General features: G+C 38.8%; 1 protein-coding gene across 8 annotated transcripts in view; it reads right to left on the minus strand.

The window, feature by feature from the left end:
- Positions 1 to 26828, minus strand: part of slc12a7b (solute carrier family 12 member 7b) — a 40569-nt gene extending 13741 nt beyond the window's left edge. For 4 of the 8 annotated variants that reach the window (XM_086065527.1, XM_086065526.1, XM_086065524.1 and 1 more), the window contains exons 1-12: positions 26503 to 26828; positions 8835 to 8929; positions 7835 to 7966; positions 7338 to 7484; positions 4217 to 4271; positions 4006 to 4136; positions 3683 to 3924; positions 2362 to 2573; positions 2109 to 2276; positions 1905 to 2003; positions 1180 to 1237; positions 22 to 196 (exon numbers count right to left, since the gene is read on the minus strand). In XM_086065527.1, the coding sequence (XP_085921653.1) occupies positions 22 to 196; positions 1180 to 1237; positions 1905 to 2003; positions 2109 to 2276; positions 2362 to 2573; positions 3683 to 3924; positions 4006 to 4136; positions 4217 to 4271; positions 7338 to 7484; positions 7835 to 7966; positions 8835 to 8929; positions 26503 to 26710 (1722 nt within the window). In that variant the 5' untranslated portion in view covers positions 26711 to 26828. Of the gene's footprint in view, positions 1 to 21; positions 197 to 1179; positions 1238 to 1904; positions 2004 to 2108; positions 2277 to 2361; positions 2574 to 3682; positions 3925 to 4005; positions 4137 to 4216; positions 4272 to 7337; positions 7485 to 7834; positions 7967 to 8834; positions 8930 to 12632; positions 12868 to 18472; positions 18836 to 26502 lie in introns of those variants that run through there. The other 4 variants (XM_086065529.1, XM_086065530.1, XM_086065525.1 and 1 more) reach the window with 2 other exon arrangements.
- Between the last annotated feature and the right edge of the window lie 679 nt (positions 26829 to 27507).

The raw sequence follows: 27507 nt of genomic DNA on the forward strand, positions 1-27507 counted from the left end.
GCACACGGGTCCGTGTCTCACCTGTAAGAAAGGTACTATGCCGTCTCGTGCGATGGCTTGCAGCAGGCGGGGTGCGCCGGTCAAACTCTGGAGTCCGGCGCCGCAGCAAGAGAAGAAGGAGCCGATCACAATGACCCAAGGGGAGGGCCAGGATAGCGTGCCGATGACGAGGTTGCCTTTGACAGAGTCACCAAACCTGAGAGAAAAATAAGTTTAACGTTTAACTTTTGTTTTATTCCACTTCATCTTTGTTATGAGCGTTTTGTCTCATGACCAGAGGTGGCAAATCCAGGTCCAGAAAGTAAAAACCCTGTCACTGTTTGGCTTTAGCCCCAGGTGCTATCTAGCTCCCATGGTGCTCATTTAGCGAGCTAGCTAACTATCTAGCATCAATGGCTAAAGCCAAACTGTGGCAGGGTTTTTACTTTCTGCAAAGCAGAGGTGGCAAATCCAGGTCCAGAAACTAAAAACCCTGTCACAATTTATCTAGCTAGCTAAACGAGCACCATGGGAGCTAGCTAGCTAGCACCTGGGGCTAAAGCCAAACTGTGGCAGGGTTTTTACTTTCTGCGAAACAGAGGTGGCAAATCCAGGTCCAGAAACTAAAAACCCTGTCACAATCTAGCTAGCTGGCGAAACGAGCACCATGGGAGCTAGCTATCTAGCACCTGGGGCTAAAGCCAAACTGTGGCAGGGTTTTTACTTTCTGTCACAGTTTGGCTTTAGCCCCAGGTGCAAGCTAGCTAGCTCCTATGGTGCTCGTTTAGCTAGCTAGCTAGCATCAATGGCTAAAGCCAAACTGTGGCAGGGTTTTTACACTCTGGACCTGGATTTGCCAACTCTGCTCATGACCTCATTTTGACCTGATAAGCTCAATATGTTTTAGCACGTTTGCCTCATAGTCAAAGAGTTCTCGTTTCTGGGCCTCTTGTCCAAAGTAACCTCGGATAGGCTCCACAATGAATCAATCTTTTAACACAAATTTGATGCACCCTCATCATTTTTCTGAAATACGTCTAAGCAACTGCGATTGAATTCTCATAAACAAAAAAGCTCTACGTCTAGAGAAAAACACACATTCTGTACTCAACTAAAATAATGAAGAAATGCAAACTTGTAGATCAAATAAATCACTAATCAGCGGATTTTGATATATTAATATAATATTGCAATGTGTACTTGTCTCGAAGTAAGACACCCTCAATGCAGGCACCAAATAGCACGACACAGGTGACATCTAAGGCAAATTGTTAAGGAAAATACATGATGTCAATCTAAATTAACTCATTCACTCCGAGCCATTTTCCCTGAAGCAACCCCCTTCGCTCTCGGCTGTTTTACTTGATTTTGCAAGGCCCACAGATTAATATTGTGTTCTATTGCTATAAAAACATGGAAACTACCAAAAGAAAGATTAGAGTCTCTTCTTTCATCAGGACATAAAAAGTACATTTCTATCTGGTTCAGTTTTGCAGCAATTAGCATTAGAATATATACATTTCATCATTATTCACAAATCTGTTGAAAACACTGGGGGAAAGAGCTTTTTTGCAACATGGCCCTGGTTGATCTCTTATACTCTGTTGCCACCTGCTGGCCGTTTTTTTGTAACTACTACCATTGCTTTAAGCGACCTCTTCAGGTCAGAGGCATTCTGTATGCTCTAGCATAAAAATAAAAAAAAAAACATTTAAAAAACGTATAAATATGTTTTTGGGAATATGGCAATATTTAAAATAGAACGTTTTTATACGTTTTTGGGAGCAAATGAGGTAACCTTCTACACATCTTGGAAGTCTCTCAATATTTGTTTGCCTATTGTGATCACTGAACTCTATCAACATGACTGATCACCAGTCTCACTAGGTCAAGGGTCAGAATAAAAAACAAATGTAAAAGGATACATATGACAGAGGTGGTAAATATGGCCAAGATGGTTCCAACTGGGATGGACCTTTGGGCATCCCGCAAATCACCTGATCGATTAGAACCAGCCATGATACCTGAAAGGTCACAAAACCAAAAAGGATGAAACCATAGTAAAAACACAAAGGCCAACGCCGAACAACCTTAAAAATAATAAACCACCGTACGAGCGGTATTCTCACCTGTGACAGAGGGGAAGTAGATCCCGACAAGCAGAGTGAAGAAGGAGGCAATATCATTGACGACATAGGGCAGGTAGATGTCCTGAGTGGGATCGCTCCCTCCCTCAGATGACAGCTTCTTGTTTTCAACCAACATAGCCAGCGGGCCATATTCGGACCACATATTTTCTGAAACGGTTTCCGAGAAACAGAAATTCAGAAACATTTTCTCGCGTCAATCAAATTCACCAATCACAGTGCAGTGTTTACAAACCTGAAATAACCCCACTGATAAGTCCGGGGATGCCTTGAATCTGGGTCACGTTGTTGTTGAGGAAATATTCGTTGCAGGTAGCGTTGAAGTCAGGTCCTTTACAGAACTGCTTCCACAGCTGGGTGGTTGCAGTCACATTATCGATTATGTCCATCTTAAGACACTTATCGAAGTTGTGGTTCTGCAGTGTACGGTTTCCCAGCATGCAAACACTACGACAAGAAAGAATGAAACTCATTGGACATCACTGAAAGTTTGAAAATGTGAATTTCTACGCACTGATGTAGAGCTGTCAGATTAATCGATTAATCGACAAGTAATCAATTATCAAATGAATCGATAACTATTTACATCGTTTTGAGCCATTTTTTAAATTTAAAATTGTCCAAATCCTCTGATTTCAGCATATCAACAGTAATTGTTCACTGATTTCTGTAGTTCTTCATGAAAGAAGACTGTGTTTAATCAAAATAAGACATTTGCAAACATCTGTTTTTACTTTGGAAAACAATGACTGAACAGCAACATCAGTCAATTTTTTAAATCACTATACAAATATTAAGTATGAAATAAACACCAATCATTGGTTAATAAGTATGGAGGACCCAAAAAAAAATACAAATAAATGAATGAATAAAAGTGAAAATAAAAATGGATATTAAATTTTTTTTATACAAAAATAAATATAAATGGAAATAAAAACAACAATATTTTGTGCAAAAATAAAAACGAGATTCAAAAAATAAAATTAAATATCAAAAGAAATATATAAATAGAATTAAATACCAATCAATAAATTAGGGGGCGGTCCTAGGCATGACTTGGGTTGGGCACACTTAGGACCGCCCCCTCATTTGAATAACATTTCGACCTGACATCGTTTGCAGCATGAAATAAATAAATGTGAGAGCAGAGCGTTTTTATCTATTGATTCATATTTAATTATTTTTAAATTTATTTTTTGAATCTTGTTTTGAATCTTGTTTTGTATTTTTTTTTACTTTTCTTTATTTATTTATGGATATACATATATTTTGTTGCATTAATTTCTATTTATATTTGTTTTTTGTATGTAATTTTTTAATTGTATTTTTTACATCTGTTTTTATTTTCACTTTTATTCATGTATTTATTTACTAATTTTTAATTTTGGCAGTCCTCCATAAATAGTAATCAGTGGGAAAAATGCTTTTGTAATACACTTTAATGCAAAATCAAAATGAATCCAATTAGTCGATGAATCGATCGAATAATTGATAGATTAATCGCTTCTAAAAATATTCGATAGTAACAGCGCTGCACTGGTGTAAAGTCGACTCACGGGAAGTCAGGTGGCTCGAATATGGTCTTGATGACTCCGGCGTAGATGGCAAGGATGGAAAGAATGACGCAAGCCAGGAAGACGAGCGCAAGCTTGTTGACATATTTGACTCCCACAAAGACAACCACGGACATCAGCGTAAGGCAGCACGTGCCGTAGACGCGCATGTTATTCAGGAGGGCGTCGCCTTCATCCTCCTTCTTTTCTGCCACAAAGATGGCCGCCTTAGGCACGATGTAGGTCTGAAGGGGAAGAGGAGACATGTTGCAAATTTGAGCTTGAAAATGGCTGCTAACACTGAGCGCACGGCGCGCCTTCCTCACCAATAGAATCTCAATAGTACCCAGGATGTACATGGAGCCGGCAAAAGTCGTACCCAGGTAGAAACAGAGACCGACAGCTCCACCAAACTCAGGGCCAAGTGATCTGGAAATCATATAGTAGGAGCCTCCAGCTGTGGGAAAACGTTGAATTTGACGTTGGGAAACATTTTCAACAAACTATTGATCATTAATGAATGAGTAGGCATCGTACCTGGCACAACGCCATTTGTTGCAATTGCACTCATGGATATGGCTGTCAGCATGGTCTGGAAGGAAAATGTACGGGGGGAAAAAATCATCTCAAATCAATTATAACTGTCACCTTGTTGTTGTCCCTACCTTTTCCATGCTGGCATAATAATATAATACACAAAGTTGGAGTCTTTGGGTGGGTTAAGCCATCATTTAATCTGTTAAAATACATCTTAAAGGCTTATGCACCAAATCGCTAGGATTGGTAACGGATACAAGCTTTTTTCCGTGAAATCAGTCATTGTGTCGCTGACATTTTCATCAGCCATGCCCAACAGCTTTTCAAGAAAAGGACACGAGAGAAACGAGCCATGGTGGTTAAATTAACTTAGCAGAACAAGAGAGAGGTGAACACGCGGAGGTGAGATAATGGAAAATAAAAAGTGGAGAGCGAGAGCGAGGGGGAGCGGCGAGGACCTGAAAAGCCATAACTATCCATGACCAAGATAAACCTCCGGCTCTTCGTCGACCATCCGGTTTAAAACGGCAGACAAGCTGGAGTAAAGCCAATTAGCTGTTCATTTTAACGTTCGCTTCCTCTTAAATCCAAAGCAGCTACACAACGTCACTTGCACTCTACCGGGAAATACTTGACTTAAGATACCACGAAGAAAAGTAGAAGGTAGTTTGGTAACATTAAAAATAATCGGACTCAATATGACAAGGGCAGAATATTGTGATGTAGCATTATTATACTTTCTTTTTTACATGTATTTTATATTCACTACTTAATCACTCTGTATATCACTTTTTTTTTTTTGGTGGGCGGGGGGAGTACAGTACAGTAGTTTTCCAACTGGGGCAGTTTTTTAAATTGCATTCACTCCCAGCCATTTTCACTGAAGCAACCCCCTTCGCTCCCAGATGGTTTACTGGATTTTGACTGATTTTGCAAGGCCCACAGAATATTGTGTTCTATTGCTATAAAAACATGGAACCTTCCAAAAGAAAGATTAGTCTCATCTTTCATCAGGAAAAAAGTATATTTCTATTTGTTTCAGTTTTGCAGCAATTAGCTTTAGTATATAGCTAAGTTTCAGCATTATTTTATTATTATTATTATTATTATTAATCATTATTCACAAATCTGTTGAAAACAGTGGGGAAAAGAGCTTTTTGCAACAACTGGCTGATCTCTTATACTCTGCTGCCACCGGCTGGCCGTTTTTGTAATAACTGCCATTGCTACAATTATTCTCTTCAATTCAGAGGCTGCATCAAAGCCTTCTGTATGGTCTAGCATAAAAAAAAAACCACACATAAAACGTATAAATACGTCTTTGGGAGCACAGCAATTAAAATAGAACTTCTTTATACGTTTTTGGGAGCAAATAATTTAAAGAAGGTTTCGGTGATTGCGCATAGGAAACTAGTGGGGTTCAGTATCTCCAACAAGGTTAAGAACTACTGCTCTAAATTATCGTATATGCCTTAAAAAAAACAAAAAAAACCCATCTGTTTTCGGTTTAACAAGATTCCAAGCATTTCTCATTTAAGGATAAATACAGTAAAATGTTTCGACACTTTGACATTTGCTTTTTTCCTTTGCTCTTTTTTGCTCTCTAAAGGTTAGTTGGACTACAACTGCACAAACTATGACCTATGAGCACGCAGACCATGTAAATATTACAGAGCATGGGGTCTGAGTAGTGATAATGACCATTAACCTATTTGACTAAGATTGGCCTTTTTTATTATGTAATAGTAATGAGCCTTTCGAGTGCATGTAATTGTGCAGCGCGACCTTACGTCTAAAAGAGACGTCACAATGATCCCACATTTAAATCTCATAACAAGAGTTTTATCTTTTGTGAGTGACTCTATACATTACACAAGTTAAAAAAAAAAAATCATCTAAAATGTAATTATTTTGTCTGGCGTGGCAAAATGTGAAAGCAATGGTCATGTTGTGTCAGCAAGCAAGCAAGGAGACAAAAAATAAGCATCGCGCTGAGATTGTACCCAAGGTTTCTGCATGTACTTCCCATGATTAATCTGAAGTAATCCATTGTCTGCCGCCGGATTGGGAAATATCAGCAAGTGTGCGAGAGTGCACATCGCCGTATTTCTGACACTTTGCAGATGGAGGGATTATGAGTTAAGCGCGGGGAAGTGGGTGGAAACGTTGGTCCGTCATTACGGCACACAGACGGGCAGAAGCACACACACACACATGAATTTATATAACCTTGCATGTGACGGCTCTAAATCTGATAAAACACAAATGTTAAGAGTGAGGCCACAGTTTGTGAGTTTAGTTTAGTTTGGAGACTTCTCAGTTGCCCCTTTTACACTACTCACAAAACATTACAATATTCTGTTATGGCTCTTAAGCAACAATATACGGAAGAGGATTAGGGCCAGTGAAGAGAAAAAAAAGGTTGGCAAGATCCTGACTTTAATTTGACTTTAAAGTGAGAATTCTCACTTTAAAGTCAGAATTCTGAGACCGACTTTAATCTCAGAATTCCGACATTCTGATTTCCCCCCACAATTCATAGCTCTACGTCACAAATAATTCTCACTTTAAAGTCAGAATTCTGGGGTTAAAGTGATAATCTCAGAATTCTGACATCAAAGTCAGAATTCTTAGATTAAAGTCAGAATTCTGAGAATAAAGTGAGAATACTTACTTTAAAATCAAAATTCTGAGATCAAAGTGATAATTCTTAGATTTAAGTCAGAATTCTCACTTTTAAATCAGAATTTTGGAATTAAAGTCAGAATTTTGAGAACAAAGTGATAAATCTCACTTTAAAAAGAGAATTCTGACTTTGTGACGTAGAGCTATGAATTGTGGGGGGAAGTCAGAAAGTCGGAATTCTGAGATTAAAGTCAGAATTCTGACTCACATTATTCTGACTTCACGTTATTCTGAGATAAAAGTGATAAAGTGAGAATTCTGAGATGAAAGTAGGAATTTTCACTTTAAAGTCAGAATTGTGAGATTAAAGTCAAAATTCTGAGAATAAAGTGAGAATTCTGCCAATTCTTTTTTTTCCTCTTCACTGGCCCCAAGCCTCTTCCGTAGTTACACATGAAACATACAATTATGAAACATATTTTGGTTGAATACTCACACATGAGCAGCACAAGCAAACAATAGCCAGAGATTCTAAAATGCCGGCCGTGCCGACTATCCAGGTAAGGCGAAGAAAAAGGATGACCCCCAGAATGTTCTGGAGGCAGGGGAGATAGACGCCCATGAAGGTTCCCATTTGTGGGCTCTAAAGAAAGTTGAAACTGGTTGTTAGAGGAGAATATTAATTTATTACCCTTGAAAGATTGTAATTAGAAAACCTCAGGGAAAAAACCAAAAAGTAAAAAACACATACTGGCTTATGCTGACTCATTAATAAACTCAAGATAGACTTTTTACAGACTATGATCTCTGTCTCATGACCTAAACAACAGGGTCACATGCATACATACCCCCAGATCGATACAGTGAAGCAGATAAGTTTACTGGCTAGAGATCGTGTTACGTTCTGCAAGTCTAAAATACGCAATATAATCACCTCGACCACCAGTAGATTCAAACATGCACATAAAAAAAGATGACGGTCCTTTCATTCACCTTGACTGCTTTCTTTTTGGAGCCCTCATCGTCATCGGCCTCCTCGTGTTCCTGAGCTCCCTGGGTGAGATTTGTGTAGTTTGCAAGTTTATTGAGAAGCGATGACACCATGGGGTTGCTGTCCATTTCCTCCTGCAATAATAAAAGAAGGATTTTACATGCAAAATAATAATAATAATAATAATATAAGATTTTTTTTTTAATGAAAACTAAGAATCCAACTAAATATATTCAAAACAGACCTAGACAGGAACTCGCTCAGACACATCGAATGTAGGGCTGGTCAATAAATCTAATTAATTCGATTAATCGTCATTTTGAAAATGCAGTCGTTGAAAATGTATTAAATCGGGAAAACGAATTTTGTCTTTTGGATTATTAAAAGCTGTTGTTCTTATGTTCTGTTACATCCAGATGTTATTGTGCGTTGTAATTTTGCTAACTAGTATGAATGTTAAGTTTGTGTTAAAACTGATTTAGAATCATTATACATATTGTTGTCTGAACATTTTGCACATGAATTATTTTTTTAATAAATGAAACCTTTAAATAAACGTTTGTTGGGTTTATGAGATTAAAATCGCAATCGTCCCGAATGACTGAAAATATCGAGATGTTATTGTTGAGCCATATCGCCTAGCACTAATTAAATGTTTAAAAAAAATCAAAACCTTTTGGTAAACAGCAGCATGACCTGATCAGGCTTATGTAGAGTTTATGAAGCGAAGGTTATGCCTTCTAATTAAGTCAATACAAAGTCCAGTGATCACGAACAGCAAGGTTAGCCAAACGGCAGCACAAAGTACCTGGAGCTGGCTAAACATTTCAAGGTAAATAAGCTCATTAATATTTAGCTTGACTAAGAAAATGTTATGTCAATGGTAAGTGGACTGCTTTTTAAACCACCACTACATACAGTAATAGCAACATTAGACATTGTTGACAACATTTTTAGTGGATCAGTTCATCAAAACACTTTTTCCCCCTTTATAGCGCTTACCTCAAAAAGTGCCATGTTAGTGCCATCGTAACTGTTGCTCTTGTCATTGTCTGTGTTGTTGATGAAGGGACTGTTTTCTTTTGGGACACCATCCCCTGTTGGAAACACAAAACAGTTTTGTCTTAAGGGGCTCTATACAGTTGTGTGTGTCATCAGTAGCGTCCGCACAAACACTTATTCTTTAGCCATCACACAAACCAAAGTATTTTTTCTTTACTTGTTCAAACTTTCAGGAACTGAGAAAGCAAGAATCTTGGAGATTCTAATGACTTCAAACTAAGGTGACTGAGGTCAGATCATGGGTTATGTTCAGTGCTCTGCTGGGAGCAATAAAGTTGAGACGATTTTGAATATATTTCCAAGCCAAAGCAGGAAGTGATTTTTAATATCACAAAGACAAAATTGTGGTAGAAGGAGACATATTTTTTTTTCTAAAAGTTGCATATATTTTAGGGCTGCTTGATTATGAGGAAAATATTAATCATGATTATTTTTGGTAATTATTGGAATCACGATTAGGATGATCTTTTCTTTTTTTTTTGTCCAAAACAAGAAGATGTTTAAACGCAAGAAATATTAAGAAAAGATACAATTCTTTGAAACATAATAACTTATGCAAGTTCCTTTGGGACGAAACAAAATTCATTAAATTAGTTATTTTTAAATTTAAACAACAAAACAAAATTAGAATGAATAATCTTTTCTTTTCTTTTTTTTTGTGATGATTATTCTGATTTTGTAATTGTGGAGTGTAATAATTGAAATTGTAATTGAATTTCGATTAATTGCACAGCCCTAATATATATATATATATATATATATATATATATTGTACTATATAAATGCTCAAGTATCAGACGGGCTGTTCTGAAAAGAGAATATCCGATGGCTGCCATAATATGAGATGATGAGCAACCATTGGGAACAAAGTCAAATGAGTCATGTGGGTGTAACCACAAAGATGAAATACAAAGTGCAGTATATTGCAGAGGATGATGGGAACAGAAACAATTAGGCACATAAAATGTTACCCATTTGATCATTTATAAACTAACCGCTAACATCTTAAATGGTTGAGCTTTGAAACCGCACGTTGTTTTGCTGGATTAGTTTTTACTTTGCATACGATAACGTACTAACAGAAAGATATTCAATATTATATATTAGTATAATATGAAATTATACAATGGTATTTGAATGTATTTGCTTGAAAACTACCACTTGGTACGTATTGTGCAGTATAATAAGATACAATTGTTGCATAAAAATAATACAACAAATGAAGTATTAGGCATCATGGTGGGATAGTTATTAGCACATCTGTCTCAAAAAATGATGAGCCGCCGACAGAAGTCGGTCTGGAGTGCAGGGATTTGATGGGCATCTTACTGTTTGATTCAGATGCACGGTGAATAAGAGGCTTGCACCATGGCTTAGTCTGGTGTAATCACAGGGAAAGTCACTATGCCCTTGTTACTCGGCAACCGTTTACAACAGTGGTCAATGCCATTCGATTGTACAATACAATATTTTAAAATCAATAACATGTAGCTCTCATACCATTTAGCATTCAAGTCGCACATTTGTAATGCGGTGCAGACCTATCCGTTAACATTGGTTACATTCGACTCTTATTTCTGCTTAGCATACCAGAAAAATATCTACATGGCTCCACCTCCCCGTCAATAACTATTCCAATGACCTTGAGTTGCACTTGCAACTGTAACAGGAGCTAAGCAAAAGGGCCAGCATCAACAAATGCTGTCAGCGGAGGCCAAGTACCAGAGTTAATGCGATGCAACGGGGAAAATGAACAACAGTGGCAAGTAAATAAGCAGGGTATGAACCCTCTTGTGAATTTTGTCGTCACATCCTTCTAAATCAATCAATCAATTTCAAAACTACCAAAACTCAAATACTAAAAACGAGCTAGCTCCAACCTGGGTACCTAGTTGTCCTTGCAATTGACCAAACTTAACAGTATTTAATGTTTGATGTATCGATCCAAATATGGCGAGGCACTTCAAATAAAAACCATGACACAGACCACCCTCGAGAAAGCGAGCTTCACGCGTCACTCACATTTATACCGGAAGGGATTGAGGTGCTCATTCTATGACACAGAGAAGTCATTTATTATCTGACAGAGAGGACAATGTGGACTATGCATTTTTATTTATATATTTAACAGATATGATTGCAAAGGTTTTTAACAATACCGACCAGTCATCGTGTTTTTCATGTTTCATCTATCATCTGTTTCTATGCAGCTCCATCAAAATTGTTATTGACGTGAAACCGGTCCACAAAAAATGTCGCGGGATGCCGTGTTAAATGCGTAACCAATATGAAAACCAAAGAGTTGTCTATGGATGTTATATTGTGAAAATCAGAACCACTGCACAAACGTTGGGCCCCGTGCTACCTGCACCAAAGTCAGGCGAGTCAACCACAACATCAGTGACTTGGCAGACACAATGTTTCGGTAGGCGTCTGAGTTATTTTTGCCACTGACATCAGATGACAAATATTCAGCGGCGATTACTAGTGAGCCCAACCCAGAAGCAGCCATGGAAGACCGAACCACGATATTACCTCTATTTTCATAGATGAGCTTGTATGTTTTGGATCGCATAAGCAGATACTTCCTATTTGCAAACATTAGCCTGCCCATGACTTTCGGTTAATCTTTCTCCCAGAATTTTTTTTAGGATCATCTCTGTACTATTTGGCAAATTACAGCCTGACTATCACTCTTGCTCTCTGAATGTACCAAGGTCTTTCTTTTAACTGACTTTTTCTCCCATTTGTTTACACAGTTTATGCAGTGTTAGCAATTTTAAGAATATAGTGTATTTTGATGAATGGTAGTAATGACAGCAGTGGTAGTCATTCAAGAGATTGATTCTTTAGACTAGCACATATGAGAATAGAAACAGGTTGTTTTTGATGATTGTCAGTAAGCTGCCAAAGTGGGGACCGTTGAAGATTTGGAACTAGCCGACCACTGTCTTCAAAATAATAACCTTAGTAGTGTAACCTCTGGACGTATACAATCTGGTGTTGATGACGGTGTTTTACGGAATAATTGAGAAATCTGATGTAAGACAGATTGTTACACCACGGAATGCAATGTCCAGTACCCGATAGCTATCCTTTTTTTCTTCAGTTTTGTGATTTAAAAAAAAGAGGCATTTAATATCTTGGGCTAAGGACAGAATCCATTAGCTCAGTGCTTACTGATTGGTACAGGTTCGTCATCAGGTAGCGGGAACATTGAAGATCCACTAATAGTTAGGTTAGCTTCTCTGGTCACTGTGGTAATAAATGACCAGGCATCCTATTTATATCGGTTAAGCTGTGCACTGTGACGATGCCTAAGCTGCCTAACGCGCACCCTACAAACATAAGAAGGGAGTGACGATATAGCCAGCGTAATGGAGACATAAACACTCCTAGATGATGTCAAGAATCAAAACCCATTTCGATCATAAACATGTATCGGTATAAAAAAAAACTAGCATAGAGTATGTAGCAGTGCAGTCGTATGTTTTTGGATTCAAATCAATGAAAATGTGTGTTTTTCATCCTTTTAAAGAACAAGCTAGCATAACTCTTAATATTAAACACATTTTGGTGTAGACAATCATTTAAACTTTTGATGCACAGTCAAGTTCTAAATGATCTGACCAATTACTCCCAAGATGAAAAGAAACAGGGAACACATACATAATAATTCAGCTGAAATATAATAAATAAACACAAAATCCAGGATAATTGAAAAATGATTCAACTCACCCCTCCGACGAGAGCCTCCCCCCCTTTGCTCCATTTTGAGGAGCAGGGCTTAAAAAGGTTCACGAGGAGGGGTCCCCAGGCAACTCCACTAATAGGGCTTCAAAGTATAGCGATATTGTTTGTGAAGTGCAGAAGTCAGGAATGCTGCCTGTGCTGTGTGGATAATGTGAGGATCAGCTATTTCTGTGACTGGGGATGTGCGTGTGTGTGAAAAGTGGCCTGTGATGACGATGTCAGCGACAGCCATGCTTCACAAAGCACCCGTTACCCTCCCACCGAGACCGGCGTGCACGCGCGCCCTCGCGCACGCTCGCGCGCACGCTTTCCCTCAATCACCCTGAGCTTCTGATCCCTTCTACTCACATTAACACTTGAGTTTGTGTGTGTGTGTGTGTGTGTGTGTGTGTGAACACGCAGACCGAGTGGGCGGAGCAAAGAAAGTGAGGAAAGCGGAAGGCTTTGGAAAAGCAAGAGTGATCGGGACAGGATGGAAATGTATTAAACCTAGAGATAATTTCTTCGGAAATTCATCATTCCAATTGGTCTCAGTTGCCACGATTGATTACTCGATTATTATGCCCATCTCTAATTTAAGCATTTAACAGTAAAATAAAACTGAAATACAAAACTGAAAGCTACAAAGTTAAAGGATGAAGTCTAAAATTTAAAATCAAACCGTTCTTTCGAAACGCAGATACTGACTGGTTCGGTTCATAATGGATTGTACAGCATTCCATCTTATGGCAACCAGATACAAATGTGACATTTAAACAGAAGTTGACTGTAACTAGTTAAATTGATGATGAGCAGATGAACTGTTAAAACCTCCAGTGCCGAAGAAAGACACGTCTGTATTATTATCTGCGCAATGACTGCATATCCGCGATGGTTTTAATGTTGCTGCTGTGTGACCCCCTCCACTTTAGAGCAGCAACAGCTATGTAACTAGGAAACGCCTTGTAAACAAAATTAAAAGATAGGGCTCGGAAAAGTGTGCCTCAGAGCGGGTAGGAGATTGTAATCTGTGCACATCTCTGCCCGTTCTCCTCGCGAGTAAAAATAATCTAAGTCTCTTGTCTTCCTTCCTTGTCTGTTGTTTATTAAATGTTCTAGGTTGACTGAATCTGACATGCATAATTGTCGATTTGCATGTAATAGTAATGGACGTAGTAGGAGAGGAATAATGCTGTGGGAGCGGCAAAAAGTGAGTAAAAAAACATCTTAAAGAACACCAGAAAAAAGGTTGCTAAATTTGTCGCTAGTCGCTTTTGACAAGAAAATAGTTGCCAAGAGGCTTTGGAGAGTCGCCAGATTTATTGAGAAAGTTGCCAAGTTGACAACACTGCAGTTAGCTAGCTGCTATTGTTATTTGTTATCAAAGCGAGCATCTATGTGCATAAACGGATTCAAATAATACATATGAAAGTGTAGTGTCATCCAAGTATGTCTGCACTGAAATTTTTTTTGAATCATGCAGTGCAATATGAGCCCATTGTGTACATTATTTGCTAGGAACAGCCAAGACTACCTGATTACTCGAGGAAGTCGTCCCTCTGCTCTATGACCCTACCTTTGTTTTAGCTGCTCATTAATCTGTCTGTCTAAGAGCATGTGAAGTGGATTTAAATCACTTAACCAGATTAGGCTAATCCTGCACTTTTTATAAAACAGAAGCCACACCGGGCCGGCAGCGCAGAGCAAGGCCTGGCTTTTAGCCACGGACTCCTTGAATGTGGACTTGTGCTTCAGTCTTCTGGCCACAGGCTACCTATCAGTCAGGTGAGTGTGTTTACACCATGCTGGGGCACATTGGCTTGTTGTCAAGGTGAGACATTGAGCCATGACTCCGTATAAACTAAAATGTCCACTGCCTCACCAGCCTGTGTGACCACTCAACATCTGCTGAAGGTCTCATTAGATGGCGTCAAAGCTCGAGCTTTAAGAGGGTCCATCAAATCAGTCAGTGAGAAGGATTTAATCGTATCAAGCCCCACTTGGATTGATGTCAGATGGCTGCAATTTCAGTGTGTGTGAGTGCATATGCATGTGTTTGTACGTTCCGCTTAATGATATCCTCGGCCCTTAAACCCTAAGGCAAACAACATAGTTATGTAACACGTGCCACAGTGGACTGGCGACTCTTCGGGGTTTTAGGTTCAGTCCATCTTAAATATGACTAAAATGAAAATGAATGTTTTGTTTTTGCCAAGCAGTTCTAATAGACTGATCAGAATTTTTGTCTATGTAAGCAATCAAAAGGAAGAGATGAAATAAATGTGACTTTAAAAAGTCAGTAGACAGAGAATGAAAAGGGGACATTAAAAAGAGCGCTAAACTAAACGTGCGTGTGGCTCTTATCACGTAAACCACATTGACAAAAGGGAGCCGGTGGGGAGGAGATCTGTGAAGTGGAAACAGGAAGTAGCAGTCGGAAAGAGCTGAACCATCTGACTTTTGGATTTTATTTTTTTATTCTGACAGGAAAATGTGTATGTAATATGTATGTATACATTATGTATCATATTTTATTCCCTGGCGAGGCTGAGCAAGTCTGAGGAATTTGGTCTTTCTAAGTGAGGAAATGTATTAGTTATACAACTGCATACAACATTGTTAGTTGATGTCACATCTTAGTACAGGCCACTGAAGTTCCTCCTCACCAAATAGAGTTCTGCAATGTCTTTACTAATTTCTTCGAACTGAAGTACGTCATGTAAATGCCGGAACGGAATTCCACACAACGAGAACAGAAAAGGGACTTTCCCAGTTGTTTTCAAAAAATGCGTTGTTAGACTTGACAAGGTCCGAACTGTTGTAATTTGTTCTCTGTTGAGACTTGAATTTGCATAGTGCGTATTGGTGATTGGACAAAACAAGTAAGAACAATTAAGATTTCACTGTTTTGATTTGTATTCACTCAATTTAAGTAATCAATTACAAAACATTTCGATGGTTCCCTGTACCTATGATTTTGAGAACCCTGCCCAGAGTGTATTGGCCGAATTATCCATTCTTAAATTAAAAATATCAGTCATTCAACACTATTTTTTCTAGGGCAGCTTAACACAAGTGCAGCCCATTTAATAAGGACATGCTCCAAGGACAGGAAAGCAAGATGAAGAAAAACAGTATTAAACAGAACCAGATTTGGTCAGGAAATAAACAGGAAACTTATTTCAGAGGCAGATGGGCCAATGGACAGAGGAACTGTGTTCTTGACTGAAACACGTTATTTTTGCTTCCTATTGAACCAAACAAGGAACAGCAAGTTATAACAACATCTCGACTCTGTATTGTCCTTTAACATACGTTAACTCCTATACGTGTTAATGAATCCCACGAGAGTTCCACGTGTCCAGCAGGTCACATGCGCTGCCTAGAAAGTAAGCGAGATCCATAAACGCACTACTATAACCGTACTCACTCATTGACAATCATCAGTACCAACAATTCCCATGGTCTTTCGCCCTGAACATTTACCAGCACAGCACATACAGTCGCTGTGAGAGCAGCTGTTCACTGTGATTAATATTAACAAAACGTTAAGTGATGACAATGTTGAGAAACCAGCTCTGACAAAATGTCATTAGAGCAAGGAAACGTGAAAGTGTGGGTGTCATTGTGTGGGAATGCTTATGTTATTGTGATTTTTATTCTCTACACTTGGTTCAAAAATTCACGCCTCCCTGGGTACAAATTTCCCATTACTTACAGTATTCGCACAATTTAACGTTAAATATCAACTTTTCCCCATTCATTTTCAATTCATTTTAATACTTCAGTAATTTCCTGGGTTCAAACCCCACTTGGACCACATTTTAGTACTTAAGTACTTTCAATTTACTTCATAAGCACATGCATTCAAATATTAGCATTCAGATTTTCAGCATTCTCACATAATTTTAGCAGAAATTATATTATATATATTATATTTAATTGAGTGAAAAGCACAATTTTTCCTTGTTCAGTTTATCTGGAGCATGTTTATATTTAAAATTTGTACAATTGAATCAGATTTTCAGAAAGAGCAAAAAATAAAAAGGTTATTTTAGTTAGTTTTTTTTTTTACAATAATAATTTTATAATGTCACTTTTTATACACATAAAATACTTTTTTTCCAATAAATATTGGAATTTTGCAATTAGCGCTGTCACTATCGAATATTTTTTTAGACTCGATTAATCTATCGATTAATCTATCGATTAATCGACTAATTGGATTCATTTAAATGTTGCAATAAAATGTGTTACAAAAGCATTTTCCCGCCCATTACTGTTTAGTAACTGGTGATTGGTGTTTATTTCGTACTTCGTGTTCATATAGTGTGTGTTTGTAAATTATTATTATTATTATTATTATTTTGATTAAACAAAAACGGTCTCCTTTTATGAAGGACTACAGAAATCAGTGAACAATTACTGTTGATATGATGAAAATCAGAGATTTTTGACCATTTTAAATGAAAAAAAAAAAGGCTCCAAACGAGTTGTCGATTAATTTGATAATCAATTACTCGATTAATTTTGACAGCTCTACATGAAATTGAGTTTACACCCCTGTTAGTGTGCACAAATAAATATCAAGTCAAAAATAAAAACTTTAGCTAGAAAGGAGGAACAAGACAAAGAGAGAAGAAGAAGTAAGGCTGGCATAACGGTCCATGCTCTCTGTATATACATTATGAGGGTAGTGTCTCACCTCCCCCTACTCAGCCAACGGGAAGCCAGCCAGCAGGATAATCAATAGCAGTAACTGCTATTTAACAACCATTCCACTCTCCACTAATACTCATGAGGCAACAGCATGCTTTCAGACCCTCCCTTGGATCCTACTCAAATCTGATTTAACGAAATAAGAACCTATCACAAGACTTTTCCCCATATCTGACAAGGGTGGGGTTTTTTTTCCCCCGAGTATGATTCCACTGACTTTATACAACTTATTCAACGGAGTCGTGATTCTTCAAACAGCGATACGAAACGCTTCCGAACCAAATTAGAGAGCGGCTCTACCCTGCATGGTCACAGTAAACTACTTCTCTTCCACCTGGAGTCTGTAAAAAATCTTTACCAGCATGAAACTGTAATTGTGGCACCGCAGTAAATACTTAACACAGGCCGTCTGATTTACCCAGCCAAATGTATTGACGTGACGACAAGTACAACTTGATACACGGTTGTCTTAAAAAAAATATTACACGTCACACCGTAGTTTAGTTTGTTTGTACTGACGCTTAAGTAAATACAGTAGAGATATGCCAAGGACCTCGCTCCGTAAAGTGTCTGATTTGAGTGCGAGGTTTGCAAATTGTAATCGTGTATCTTTTGTCTTGACCCTGAAGGTTTGGAATGCGATTGTGTCATGTCTGAAGCAAGAAACGATGCAAAGGTTTTGATAAACAAGTTGCTTGCATGCCCTGAGATTCAGGTGAGCGAGGAAGATAATCTTTATACAGTAGAGTTTTTGCTCTTTGGAAACTGTAAATCATGACAATAAGTAAAGAGGGAGTTAAAAAAAAAAAAGGACGGGGTGTAGAAGAAAAGATTGAGGCCAAAGACAATATGCCATAGAACAACATGGATGTCTTGGTAGTAGGAACCAAATAGAGGAAATGACGGTGAAAAGAAAAGGTATCTATGAAACCTTTATGAACTCACTCATAACCAACTAAAACTTACGACTGCTTTTTTTTCCCCCCAGGGTAAATATGTGGACAAAGGTTTAAACATGGCTATGACGTCGATTGGAAAATCACATCAAGATGCGTGACTGATTTCCCTTGACGTAATCGCTACCCGTCATCCAGCCCAAAGATGCCCCAAAAAATATCCGCCCTCACCTGTAGTGTCTTCGTTCTCTTTCAACTCATTGTTTTCATTCCCATCTTCCTCTTCAATCCTCTCTTTTGCCTTTCCCGAGCCGTCCTTTACAGGGACTACAGTGAAATTAGTTGGCATTTTACACCATGTGCTTCCTCTCAACGTCTCCCCGCTGCCACAGCCTTATTTCCTTCTCCGCCTCTCGCCGTTTTGCTGGTCCACTCCCGTCGATGGTCCGGCTGTTTTCACTTTCACCTCTGGTCCCTTTTTTTTTTTTTCAAAGGTTTTTTTTTTCCGGATTCACTCAGCTTTAGTGTGCGTATGTCTTCAAAAGTTTTGTAGTCTATTACTAGGAGACTGCTCTGTGCCGTGAAATCCACAACCCCGCTATCCAAATAAGGAAGACCAGGATTGACCCGCCCCTATGGGGGGCAGTACCTAAACACACAGACAAACACGCACACACAAGCAAAGAAAAACTCATACACACAAGCACACATGTGCTTCATGTGTGCGACCCCCCACCCCCCCCCCCCTTTGCCTGAGGGCTGTGGCCAGCAATGTCAGCTTTTGTTCAAGGAAAGGAGGAAGTCCAGAGAGAGAGATTTCCTTCACAAGGACACACATTGAGTATAACATTTCCTCATTTCCTATGCAGTGTTATTTGATTCCACATGCGTTTAAACAGAGGGCAAGGCAAATCTGTAAAAAGCATCGTTTATCACACATTGCGCATCGACATACTTAGAAAACATTGGCTACCAATTGATGCATTCAGGAAGCCGAGCCCAGACGGCACTCAAGACATCCTTGAGTGGTCCAAAACTCCCATTGTGAGGAGTTCATTTGATTGGACTCAATTCCGTGCCAGCTGCACAAAAGTCAGCCACGACAACTGCTGCACTGCCAATGCCCCGCCCACAAACATTACTACCGTAATTACATCACTGAAATGAGATCATCAAGTCATCAGGTTGCAATATCTGTGCAACTGCCTGCAGTCCATTGACTTACTCGTTGTCCTGCTCGCAAAACACTATGTCCGCAAGACACAAACGTATTTTTGTGTGCGTACGAGAAGCCATCTTGTCATTTGCTAAGCAACCGCGAGGCTGTGATGGGTACAACTCACATGTTCTTACGCATCACTCTACCATGCAGTTGTTTCTATAGCCCTCTAATGGCATCATTAGGCCCGCAGAACACAGAGTGTAGTGTGCGATGTTATGCAACTCGTTTTCATGAGTGTCCGGCCGCCCACAAAACTAGTTGCTGCAATTGGAAATGTAATCGGTCTGGCCGATTATCGGCGCCAATATTGGGCATTTTGACGGCCAATATAAGGTCAATCTAAAACAATTAAAATCTCAGGGAGCTATTTATTTAAATGTTCAGTTAACTTCATAAGAGATGCTACTGACTCTGGGAGCCTTCTGAACCTAAGAAATGTGAACGTTTAAGATTTCAGGTATTTTTTAATTTTGGAAAAAAAATGTTTTCTGTAGAAAACTATAGAGAGCTATGGCATTTACTTGCTTAAGTTTCCAATTAACTTTTTAAGACGTACTGATAACCTTGGGAGCTCCCTGGACGTTTTGTTTAAATTTAAAAATATGTCAATTGTCGACACCCTAAAAACCTTGGGTCAAAAATAACCCAACTAAGGGTCAAAAATTGACCAATCTTCTACTTGGGTCGATTTGACCCAACTTTGAGTCAAGAAATGGGTCTTTTAGTGTAAAACAACTCATAAATATTGGTCAGATCCTTTATTTGGGTAAAAAAATTGGGTCATTTTGTATAAAACAACCCAGAAAGTTGGGTCAAATTGACCCTAGTAGAGGATCGGTCCATTTTTGATCCATAGTTTGGTTATTTTTGACCCGACTGTTTTTACAGTGTAAGATGAAAGAAAAAAAATCTACATTTTGAAAAGTCTGAAAAATTGTTCAATAAACATGCTTTAATACATTACAATAGAATCAAGATTGGCATGGGGGGGGGGGGGTGCTCCTGTATGGTAATGTTAACAAAACAAACAAAAAAAGAAATCCTACCTCTATGTGCAATCCCAATTCTTAACAAATGACGACCATCGTGTCTGAACTTCAATGATACCCTGAAGAGCGCAGACCTCCACCAAGGCTTAAACTATCCAACATGTTTGTTCCAAGTCATGAAAAATTGCTTCCTCTTCAGTCTTCCTTCCTACTCAGTGTTCCTCTTGAGTCCTGTAGGTGGCATTAAAACACATATTTTCTTTCTAGTGGATCCGAGTCCATTACTGTTACACTTGGCTCCAATTCCAGCAGATTGTAAAAAGGAATCCCTCAATATCCACTTTTATCTGGAACTACACATTTGTGTTTTCTTCCATCTCTAGACAGTACTTATTCATACGAGTAGTGATGCAACTGCGTTGACTAAGTGGCCAGACACTCAGACTACCTCTGGACAGTCAATACAGAAAGGCCCGGGCAACAAAATCTATATTTAGGAGTAAGGTTACAGCATGTAGTGACGGTGTACTTTTTGTGTATCAGCCAGTCATCTTCCAAACTTGTGTCAGCAAACTTTATCTTTTAAACAAATGCAAAAGGTTAAACAAAATCGAATTACCGCCGGATGTTATGTCAATAAAATCTCTGATACATTGAAGGCCTAAATGATCAATTTTAGCTTAAAACTAATTTCCGATTTACACCGTTCGAATTTCAACTTGCTTCAAAAATTCACGTCTCCCGGGGTATATATCGTCTGATTTCACAATTTAATTTAATTTAACATTAAATATCAACTTTTTCCATCATTTTCAATAAGACAGACATTGAATTTGTGCTAAGTCCCACTTTCCGCACACCCACTTATATATATATACAACTTATCATCATTACCACCAGTCTGTTACTGTTTTGGTCGCAGGTTGGAATCCCGTCTCTGATTGTACTTTGCAAATATATCCATGACCATTATGCTAAGTGATATATACATGTATACCAACTAGCTATCATATCAGAACATTTATTATTAATTTCACTGAAATGATTAAATGCTGATTAAACTTTTAAAAATAAAGAGACCATTAGCCATTAGCTCAGTGGTTAGAGCACTTGCCTTCCATTACGGTGTACCTGGGTTCAAACTCCGCTTGGACCACATTTTAGTACTTTAGGATTTTCCTGCCAAACCCCGCTTGGACCACATTTGAGTACTATAGCAATTTATCTTTGAATCTACTTCATAAGCACATGCAATCAAATCTTAGCATTCAGCTAATAGCATTCAGCTTTTCAGCATGCCCATGCAATTTCTGCAGAAATTGCACTTTGACCAACACGGTAGAACATAAGCGGGCCAACGAAGGACATTTTATGATTGTAGCATATCTTAACACTTATATTGTTTTCCACTCAAAACAAACATTAATTGAGGCTAAAAGGTAAATTCTTCTGAGCTTAGCTGAGGTAAGAGCTTCTGTGTTCACACACCATACAGTTGAGCTCAGCTGCCTCGATACTTTGTTGCCCTCTTGTGAACGCTCACGGGAATACTGCAACGTGCAGCATCACCATGACATAACATGGCAATATAAACATCATTCGTAGACTGTCAGAGTTTCCAAATCCCAGACTGGGAAAATGGTGACTGTTATTGACTGAGCCTTTTAGTTTCCTGTAAAAAATAAATTAAAAAAATGTTCCATGACTGGTTAAATGCGCATGGAAAGGGAATTTGTATACAAGCATAACAAGCCAAATATGGTAATATATGGTGTTTACTTTTGTATGTTTAGAGTATTTACGCAATTTACTTAACCTAAATGCAATATTTGAATGGCCATACAGTTGCATGGTACCATAATCATAATTGCCAGTGCCCCATGTTTGCAATTGGAAATTAATCTCGGGATAATGTTACGAGCCAGTGTTAAAAAAACAGGGGCCGATTTGTGTATTTGCCAGTTCCAATTCTTTTCTGGCACACGCCTGGAAGCTTGAATTTCACCTATGGCATTGGTAGCCTGACTTTACCACACGCATTTCAGCAGCTCGTGACAAGACTGGGACAAGGAGACTTACCCATAACAAGAAGAACATGATACGCGTCCATACACATTTCTGATATTTCATAGCCACTGACGAAACATCCGAGGAACTCTGACTGCCCTTTTTTTTTTGTTGCGATTGCAGTTATTAATAATTTCTCTTCAACATGCAGCAAAGCCGTAATCACCTTTGCGGTTATTACGGGAAAGTCCAGGATATTTATACAACGTTTTATATGCGGTCTCTTCTGGCTTGATAGCGCTATATTAAAATAGTTGGTCCAGAATTAGTACTGTTTGTGACAAATTGTGAGACCAATTCAGTCCTTTTGTCACACTGACGACCACATAAATCAGATTTCCCAGCTGAACTTTGCATTAAAACCGACTGTAACATGCGTGCCGTACAGCAAAGGGAAGCCACACGAGAGCAGGAGCAGATCAAATGGATGCCAGGGCCCAGTTGGTGTGCTGACTGCTAGGCTCCAAATAAAGCAGAGGTCAGCACGTGACGCCAAAGGTGCGTGCCGTTTTAAATAGGAGTCCACACACACATGCATGCAAACATAATATGCAGCTTGACTCGCGTACAGTTACATAACTTGCATATCCCAACATAACTGGCGTGATCATATAACACAACCGCTTGTCTATGATTGGACTAATGTCTCTTGGATTAATTATTCTTACGCCAATATCTTTGATGTCTCTGAATCTCAAAGGGGCGGTCCGCATACAGAACACTTAACGCTCATTTGAGGCAATGACGGACATGAACGGTCAGCAATCCAGAGTGGCCATGAACTTCATTTAGCTCATCAAAACTCAATGAGTCAATGGATATAAATGTGGCAACTACACTAGCATAAGTACATGTCATACAGCCGGTTACAGTGATAGAAGTAACAACGTACACTCTAAAAAACAGCTGGGTCAAAAGTAACCCAATTATGGATCAAAAATGGACCGATCCACTTTATGGGTCAATTTGACCCAACTTCCTGGGTTGTTTTAGACAAAATGACCCTTTTTTCTTTCTTTTTTTACCTAAGGAAAGGTTTTGACCAATATTTATGAGATGTTTGTGTTTACATTTACCCATTTTTTTTACTCAAAGTTGGGTCAAATAGACCCAAGTAGACGATCGGTCCATTCTTGACTCACTGTCGGCAAATTTTTGACCCAACTGTTCTTTAGTGTGTATTGAGCTTCAATTGTACACTCTAAAAACAGTTGGGCCAAAAATAATCCAATTATGGATCAGGAATGGACCGATCCACTTTATGGGTCAATTTGACCCAACTTTCTGGGTTGTTTTATACAAAATGACTCAATTTTTTGACCCATGGAAAGGATCTGACCAAAGTTGTTTTACACTAAAAGACCCATTTATTGACTCAAAGTTGTGTCAAATAGACCCAAGTAGAGGATTAGTCAATTTTTTACCCACAATTGGGTTATTTTTTACCCAACTGTTTTTTTTAGAGTGTATTGAGCGCGCATACTATTGACTCAAGAATAGAAGCTATTCAAGTGATTATCATTTTGAAGGTGTTTAGATGATCCATTATTGATTTCTCCTGTTCCTTGCTCTGTCTTTTTAATACGTTGAAATTGTCACTTAAAAGTGGCATTATTAAAAATGAATATATTTTGATATTAAATCACATATTACTTTTACTTAACAGACATTGAAAGACAACTGTCAGTTTTAAATCTAGAGCGTTGCATGTGACAGAACAGGTAGTTGAACGTGTGTACATTTCCTGTTACACCCATAGTTGGGTTATTTTTGACCCAACTGTTTTTTAGAGTGCATTGAGCTTCAATCGTACACTCTAAAAACAGTTGGGTCAATAACCCAACGATGGGTAAAAAAATGTACTTGGTTTGATTTGACCCAACTTTGAGTCAAGAAGTGGGTCTTTCAGCATAAAATAACTCATAAATATTCATCAGGTCCTTTACTTGGGTAAAAAAAAGTGGGTAATTGTGTATAAAACAACCCAGAAAGTTGGGTCAAATTGACCCATAAAGTGGATCGGTCCATTTTTTATCCATAATTGGGTTATTTTTGACCCAACAGTTTTTAGAGTGTACGATTGAAGCTCAATACACTCTAAAAAAGTTGGGTCAAAAATAACCCAACTATGGGTGTAACAGGAAATGTACACACGTTCAACTACCTGTTCTGTCACATGCTACGTAAAAGTAATATGTGATGTAATATCAAAATATATCCATTTTTAATAACGCCACTTTTAAGTGACAATATCAACGTATTAAAAAGACAGAGTAAGGAGCAGGATAAATCAATTCTGGATCATCTAAACACCTTCAAAATGATAATCACTTGAATAGCTTCTATTCTTGAGTCAATAGTATGCGCGCTTTCATCAATCGCTACCATTTCCCCCAAAACCGCCGCATCCTATTAACAACACTTGTTAGTCAATCTCCCCACAGAGGCGTTCTTTTTGCAATCCTCATCATACGCCAAAAAAGATTTTCCACTCTTCATTAGTGGCCAGCATTTATTGACTCAGCCAAGTCTCTGTGGCTCTCAGAAGCCCGGGCACAACACCTCGCATGACTGCACCGCTTAGTAGCGTGAAAGTGACATTGTGCAGATCATCCATTCTCTGAATCAGAAGAGGAACACTCGTCAGTGGCATTTGGTATTCGTGAGAGTTCTCTGTAAAAATGCGTATCCCAAAGTAAGTACTTTTTTTACAAAAACAAACCGCTTGCGAGCCAATTCAGTAACCCTAATTTCAAAATTGCAGTTAATGCTCAGTGATCATGAATAAATGCACACATTGCGGTGCGCTCATAAATAAACGAGCACGGTTTAATTTAGCATATTATAAACCTTCAACCTGTTGCTGTGGATAGAAGCACCTTGTATGCACGCAGACTGAGGAAACTATGAAACATCAGAACCGCACCCTTGAATTAAAACTAAGAGCTTGAAAAAGTGCAAACCCTTGCATACTTTTGGGTCATTTTGACTAAATAGTGGTGGGAATGAAGAAACTGTGAAATTATACTTGGCATAAATGTGTGTACTTTTTATGGGACCGTACCAGTTGAGAGAATCGTCTGTGTTCCAATTTACATCAATTCTCGCAGAGACATGCACCTGGTCTCTGAGGTTGTTATGGTCTAATACCGAAAAAGTGAAAGATTAAAACTCCACAATAACTCTTGTCATATTTTCAAAAATGATCTCCTATTTTAGTCCCATATCGTCACCATCAACTCCAACCATCACCCTAACGACCTAACCCCAAAAATAAGGAACAGAATTGGGTGCTTTGACACAGGACCGAGATCTAACCCTTTCTCAGAAACACAGATTATTACATTTTAGGCTATCTAATAGTGAGGCGGCGCAGTAGCGCACTTCCCAGCATACTTTGCAGCGCTCCTGAGTCCTTGTTGCTTTGCTGTGAGTGTTTTCTCTGATGTCATTGATGATGATAAACCAAAAGGGGAAAAAAGGGACATCTCAGAACGCTGGCTCAAGTGAGATGACAAGTGTGTGGGGATGATGATGGCTTGAGATGTGGCCGATAGCAGCTCGAAATTTGAGTTTATAATTTGATTGACACCATTATTATAAAGCATACTCTTGTTAAATTAACAGTATTTAAGTGCATTTAATTTATTGTTCTTTTTTTGATTTTATAACCATATATATATATATATGGCTAAAACGAATGCTAGAACAACTTTGAATTTTTATTAGCTCGTTTTTCAAAGTTTCCTTAGACAAAGTTACCTCAACGCCAACACTTTACCATAAATATATTCATCAGTTTGCAGACTTTTTTTTGTCTCTCAGCTCCCAAAAATAATTGAACTCTACTCAAACTCCGGCGTCATGACACTTTGCATCCCGCAATACAAAAAGATAAACCGAGTGAAAAGCACACGGCTAATCCTAGAGTGGTTACAAGAGATAAGAAGTGGGACACTGTAGTAACGGCCCGGCTGACTCACCGTATTTGTTAGGCTCCCTGTTGTACTCCAGAATGGGCACCACGGCGTTGGGGTCCTGGGTTTCGAACTCCGGGTCCTCCTCCAACCCTGGTTCCTCCTCCCGGCCATCGTCGCCGGTGAGCCGCGTCGCTTGGGCTACAACCAAGCCCGAGTGCTCGGCGCCACCTCCTCCCCCGTCAACCGGGACGACCACGAACCTGTCGCCCATGTTGCTCACACTTTTTTGTCGCCTTCTTTTGGACCCGAAATGGAGGGGATAAAGTCAGCGACCAACGCGTGTGGTAACAACAGTGAACATTAGCAGACCCACGCTCAGCACCAGTTGATCAGAGGGTTTGATTACAGTACGCACGTGCACGCCCCCCGGGATTCCCTCATTGGACGAGAGGGCCTGGGGGTGCTGTCAATCATCCCAAATTTTGCTACCCGCCCCCGACAGGACCGTTTCACCGTGACGTCACACGTGCGTGAGACCAAAAAAGAAAAAGAAAAGGGTAAGACAAGAACAAACATAAAACTGAAATGAATTGGGGGGGTTAAAACAAGTGATTAAAAAAATTAACATATATAAATACCAAAACTGTAATGATGTAGTTAAATGTCATGGTTGTTATTTTACTTACAGTGGTGTCTAAACTATGGCCCGGGGGCCATTTTTGGCCTGCCATCTATTTTTAAGTGGCCGGTGGCATGTACTAAAAATGTCATCTGCTACTAATACATTTGTTTTATATACTGTATAGCTTTTCGAATGTGCAAATTAACTAATTACAATTAAACGATTGACAACATTTCTCTTCATAACACTGTGGTGAATAAAGAGAATTAATTTTTACAAGCAAAAATGGCTTCCTCCATTTTCTGCTCTGTGTCAGGGTCCACATTGTGAAAATATCACGTTGATTGATTCTCCAAGTAACTGCTTTAAAAATGGTCATCTTATGACAGATTGATCCTGTTTTAGTTCTGAATGTCAAGATGGGATTCAGCTGCTGTTCAGTGCAG

The sequence above is a fragment of the Leptonotus elevatus genome, chromosome 21 (assembly GCF_054856555.1).
Source record: "Leptonotus elevatus isolate MCC_2025b chromosome 21, RoL_Lele_1.0, whole genome shotgun sequence".
Lineage (NCBI taxonomy): Eukaryota > Metazoa > Chordata > Actinopteri > Syngnathiformes > Syngnathidae > Leptonotus > Leptonotus elevatus.